This window comes from Miscanthus floridulus, chromosome 1 (genome assembly GCF_019320115.1).
Source record: "Miscanthus floridulus cultivar M001 chromosome 1, ASM1932011v1, whole genome shotgun sequence".
Taxonomy (NCBI): Eukaryota; Viridiplantae; Streptophyta; class Magnoliopsida; order Poales; family Poaceae; genus Miscanthus; species Miscanthus floridulus.
This window is the reverse complement of record NC_089580.1, coordinates 17,605,498-17,611,497: the sequence shown is the minus strand read 5'-3', so window position 1 is coordinate 17,611,497 and position 6,000 is coordinate 17,605,498. Positions and strand designations below refer to the sequence as shown.

General features: G+C 46.6%; 1 protein-coding gene across 1 annotated transcript; it reads left to right on the top strand.

Annotated features, from left to right (window-relative positions):
• The first annotated feature begins 1,009 nt into the window (after window positions 1-1,009).
• LOC136474673 (mitogen-activated protein kinase kinase 9-like) lies at window positions 1,010-2,020 on the top strand. Its single transcript, XM_066472240.1, has one exon. It carries the CDS (start codon window positions 1,010-1,012, stop codon window positions 2,018-2,020), a length of 1,011 nt encoding a protein of 336 aa, XP_066328337.1.
• The last annotated feature ends 3,980 nt before the right edge of the window (window positions 2,021-6,000 follow it).

Below are 6,000 nucleotides of genomic sequence, written 5' to 3'. Positions count from 1 at the left end.
CCTATCTCTCTGCTGTGAGTTTCTTTGGACGCGGATTTAGTTCAACTAGCAAGAAAAACGGGCAGCGCAGTTAACTTCCTTTGGCGTGAGCCGTGAGTTTTATTTGAACACGACGAGTGGGTGAGTATTTTTGAAGCAACTAATGTTTGTTGAACCTTAAGTGCCATACAAACAGGACTAAAAGGATCATGCAATGCATCGCATCCGCATGGGCGGCTGCCAAACAATGGTCGCACCTGAAGTGTTACGGCGTGGTGATTTGGCTAGTCTAACATGGGGCACGGCTGATCACACACGTTGCCCAACATTCCTTCAGCTAAAGACGTCGCTACCTGATACGAGAACCGCTTGCTTGACTCGTTGGTGGTGTTGTGTTGACATGGCCATTTTCACACACGGACTGAGCTCTCATCTCTCTCGCTTTTGTTCTAATAAACGCCTAACATGACAATTGGCGCCGGTACACCTCAATATTCTTTTGCCTAGTTTTGTATTTTGGTCTGTCACGTTCTCACACGTCATTTCGTTAAAAATGCTTGTTAATCTCTGATGGGCGGCCCCTATCTCTGCAGATTAATTAATTAAGCAGGTGACGGTTTTATTATATTCCATGGGAGATACTCGTGGCAAGAGTCTTCACAAAGCAAATCCAGCCACCGTGGCCGTCCCTGGCGAACCAGAGTCCACAAATTCAGGAAACTGGCTGTTTTCAACTATTGTCCACCAAGAACAAACGCAGGCTTAGTCTGATGGAAACATCTCCTTCTAGATCTCATTCAAGGGAATTACACATCAGTACATCACATCACAGTTTGAGTATGACTGGGTGAAAGCAACACATACAGATACAAATGACTCAAAGCGACAGATGTATAAATAAGCAGCCAGCTAATGATCAGATCGCTCAGCTCTCAAGTGTAGCTTTTTTAGTTCTAATCAAACACTAGGACACTAGGTACAGGTAGTTGCTTGTAGAAGTTAGCGAGTAAACACTTGGTTAAGCTCGACCATGGCTTTGGCAAGAGCGAAGAGGCTTCCGCCACTCCACCTCTCGCTGAACGTCCCCTCCCGTCCCGCCGTCCAGGAGCCGTCCTTCCGGCACGCCAACCCTCCTCCGGTGGTTGCCGCGCCGCAGTCCGCCTCGACACCGCTCGCCCGGTCGAGCCAGTTCCGCCTCTCCGACTTCGACAGGCTCGCCGTCCTGGGACGCGGGAACGGCGGCACCGTGTACAAGGTGCGCCACCGCGAGACGTGCGCGCTCTACGCGCTCAAGGTCCTGCACCAGGGCGACGCCGCCGCCGCCGCCGAGGCTGACATCCTGGGCCGCACCGCCTCTCCGTTCGTCGTCCGGTGCCACTCCGTCTTGCCGGCGGCCAGCTCCGGCGACGTGGCCCTGCTCCTTGAGCTGGCGGACGGCGGGTCGCTCGACGCGGTCAGGACCCGGCGTGGGGCGTTCGCGGAGGCGGCGCTCGCCGAGGTGGCGGCGCAGGCGCTCTCCGGGCTGGCCTACCTCCACGCCCGCCGCATCGTGCACCTCGACATCAAGCCCGCGAACCTCCTCGCCACCACGGCCGGGGAGATCAAGGTCGCCGACTTCGGCATCGCCAGAGTGCTCCCCCGCGCCGGCGACCACTGCACGTCGTACGTGGGCACCGCCGCGTACATGAGCCCGGAGCGCTTCGACCCGGAGGCGCACGGCGGGCACTACGACCCCTGCGCCGCCGACGTGTGGAGCCTCGGGGTCACTGTCCTGGAGCTGCTCATGGACCGCTACCCCCTGCTCCCCGCTGAGCAGCAACCGAACTGGGCGGCGCTCATGTGCGCCATCTGCTTCGGCGAGCCGCCTGTGCTTCCCGACGGCGTGGCGTCACCGGAGCTCCGGAGCTTCATCGCTGCGTGCCTGCAGAAAGACTACTGCAGGAGGGCGTCCGTGGCGGAGCTTCTTGCCCACCCGTTCGTCGCCGGGAGGGACGTGCTGGCGTCGAGGTGCGCGCTCCACGGGCTGGTCGCCGAGGCCTAGCTGGTCCCCGGCGGCGAGGCCGTCGTCGTGCGCGAGGCATCGTCGATCACGCGTCCTAGCAAGCTCATCTAGCGGCTATCGGCGGCTATCGCGCAATCATCTACGGACTACCTGGTTGCCGGCGCCATGCATATAGATAAGAACAATTTTGTTAGACCTGTACATGCTACTGTAGACTTAGTTGTAAATTTGTACAATAATCTGACTAGAGAGCTTAGTTAATAGTTATCATGCTGCACATAGTTAGGATCTGGATTAGATATCACATAGGAATGTAAATGAACAATAAGCGATACTTTACTAACTGTCGCTAACACTGTACAGTGACAACGTGGAGTTTGTATACATGCTTTTTTTTAAAAGAAAAATGAATATATTAATATCTCAGCTTCTACGTCGACTAATGCATATAATTGTTTGTTATTACAAGTAAGAGCAAAACGGTCCAAAAAATCTCAAAACAAAGTTTTGAGACATAAAGACATCAAAAAAAGTTTTGAAAAAACACAACTAGAAAGCAAGCATGTTGGTATACATGCTAACATGCTTTGTCACAATTCTTGTGAATTGTGTGTGTCTCCATTTTATTTCGGGCTTAAGCTATTCGCCTTGGAGTATATGGATTAGCTTGTGAGCAATCAACAATGAGTGTCACTTGTCCAGTGTTCCTATGCTCTCGGACTCTTGGGATGCTATATCATGGGAAACAGCTAGCTTTTGGTTTGGGGAACAGTTGGCGCCCGGACGTCCGGCGTCAGAACGTGTCCGGATGTAGCTCCCAGCTTGTGATTCCATGTGTTCGATGTGTTCGATGAAACCGGCCCGCAACAGAAAGACGATTCGAGCGAGTGTGTCTGTCCCCGCGTATTGGAACAGAGTGTGCGCGTCACTCGCGGTGGCCCATCCCCCATCGGCCACCGCGCCCCATTCACCTCCGTGCGGCCGTTAGTTTGGCCCCGTTTGCTTAGAGAATAAATCTACAGGAATTTATGAGAGAGAAAACACTGGTCTGAATGAAAAAAGAAACGGATCAAACCGAATTTAAGAATATGATGAAACAATTTATTTAAATAAATAAATGCAATTATGTCGAGGATTTTTTCCCCAGTAGTACTAACCTGGTCCATCTTTTTGTTTACCCCAACTTATGTATGGAATGAAAAAAAAAGTTAAAGCAGGTTGAAATAAATGGATTCAAGGCCATGTTTGTCTCTGCTTATCTTGCGGTAGCGGCAAAAAGAATTGAAGAATGCCGTCAAACATGTTATTGCATATATTTTATATTAAAATTATAGCTTTAGTTTAACGTAATTTACGTAAGCATAACATGCAATTTTTGTTATGAGAATAAAAAACTCGTTAGATAAAACCACAAATCTAATCCACGTTGGCACAAAGACAATTAACAATTTACAATTGTTTATATAGTCAAGGACAAAATATTGAATGTTATGATACAAAGACAAATAACAAATTATAAGAGCAATAATTTACTTTTACAGTTGGTTGTACAAGAGTGCTGAAATCATCTTAAAATTTAGACACCTGAAATATAGAAAAATATATATATATAGTATTTAAGCCGTAAAAATGAAGCAATTAACTGTCTATCAATCCAAAAGGATCGTGTTGGTGTTGCTTGGCCTATCATCCTGCCTGCCCTGAGTGTCAACTAGTGCCCGGCGAATGGCCATTGACTGCTTACGTACTTGATTACTTGAACACGATGATCTGCTCGTGTCATGAAGCACTGCGCCTCGCTGTCGAGCAAGGCGAGCCTAACAAACGAATACACTAATCATGCTTTGTCCTTGAGACGGAATACACTATAATCATGGTTAACTGCACAGTGTCGCATTACAGACGTGAGACGTGGTTGATGTTCTGGAAGGTCTACGGCTTTACGCATCAGCCAATTACGACTGCACGTGTATCTACTTCAATCCACATGTGTTGAAGTGAATTGGAATGAAACTTAGTTTAATTTTACTCCAATCCGCTTCAACAAATGTAAATTAAGATAAATATATGCGTATCCAAACAAGACCTACGTGACGTGCATCATCTAATCCATCGAGGCAACGATCCATGCTAATATGCCATGTTGATGGATGATCAGGTTATTAAATTTAAACCCACGCCACGGCCCACTCCGGCGTGCCGCCGCAGCCATCCCCCACAGCGCACCCCATCCCCACCTCCGTCCCCTGTCGCGTCATGCCGTGCTCCGTCCTCCGCCGCTCCATTGCGCTAACTTGTAAATTCCATTCCAGAGGCTGTTCCATTTTGGCTATTGGAATGGAACATACAGTCCCATACCAACGTTGTTGGTATTTATAAGTGCAAATAGAATATGAAGGATTTCGCAAGCGCACAGAATACCATTGTAGCATTTTACCGAAAATATTTTAGGTATCGTTATTTATATTTTTATCATAGAGAAATAATGGAGTAAAGATTATTGAATAACAAAGGGATAACTACTAATCAACATACCAGCATAGTTAGAGTAGGGGTTAATGTAATGATAGGAATTATGTATAATGGCACTCAGGGGATAAATCAATGAAGATAAATAACTAGTCAACTCAGGAGAATAATGGGTGAGGTAGATTCGTATGACATTCTTATTACATGGTCAAAGTATAACCAACTATAGGTAAGACTAACTCTACTCTTGTGTACTTCGGGATGCCGCTAGACGGTTGAGCACCGCAAAGGATAACTCTACTGACGCGACTACGATCATACAATTTAAGAACCTGCTCATATGGGGTGGACTACAGAGGATAGACAGGGCTGTCACCTCCCGCTGCTACCACACGGCCAGGGAACAGGGTGTACTCACAAGTAGAGCATCGTATAAACACTATGCTTACACGAGACTCGGCTACTTAGCCCAACAGGTAAACTAGCAGGCTAAGCGCTCTATGAACCCGCACACAAAAGTAATGATAACCTTAACTAAGCAAGATATATATTCAAAGTAAGTATAGCCATGTAGATAAGAATATGATAAATTGATAATAAGTCTTACAAGATGTAGAAGTAAAGATACAAGCCTCCAAAACTAGATCTAGAAATTGAGCATGAGCCTATCTCGACCCTCACTCCTGAGCTACTAATCTACTACATTGGAGAGTTCTAGACCTATTTCTTTAGGTGTGTGTTGATCTGAATGAGAGATATGAATTAGGGTTTCAGGGACGACTCCAAGGAGGGGGTAGGGGCTACTATATATAGGGAGTAGCATCAATTCTGGACCCCTCGGATCAAACTGACTTAAATCAACGGTGTATATGTGATCCTTAAAGCGGTGGAGAACCAACGTAGCGAGGAGGGGCTGAATGGTGGAACTAGTAGGTTGGCCCCCTGTCAGCCTCTTGGCTCGATCTTCGGCGGGGAGTCTTCTAGGGTCTTCTAGAGTCTTCTGGAGTTGTTTTCGTCGCGGATAAACACGGTTAAATATGACGATTGGGTCTTCCTTGACAGTTTTCTAGTTAAATCCTCCTGCATTCACAGATTCATCAAAACTCGTAGAATTTATTAATTTAAACCCTTAAACCTATGTTTGGTGATGGAATTAAGTATATATGCAGGTTATGTTGATGGTTTATGATTGATGTTAACGACCGTCAGCAAGCGTACCATTCTAGACTTTACAATAATAATAATAATATGTGAATAAATGTATACATAAATGTGCATATAAATATATTCGACTTAGCTTATGGCGTAATTACCATTTTTTACCAAACTAACATATCATTCAACAAGTTCATAAGACTTCAAACTCTAAAGTTCATACATGGAAAATAAAATACATGCAACCATGCCTGGTATTGCCCGGTATTGATCGGTATTTGACCAGCTACGGGATTGTGGCTCTTCTATATCGGTCTAGGTGCCGGTACGAGGTATTCTGGCCATTCTGGCCAGTATCGAAATGGAATTTACAACTGTGAGTTGCGTCGTACGGA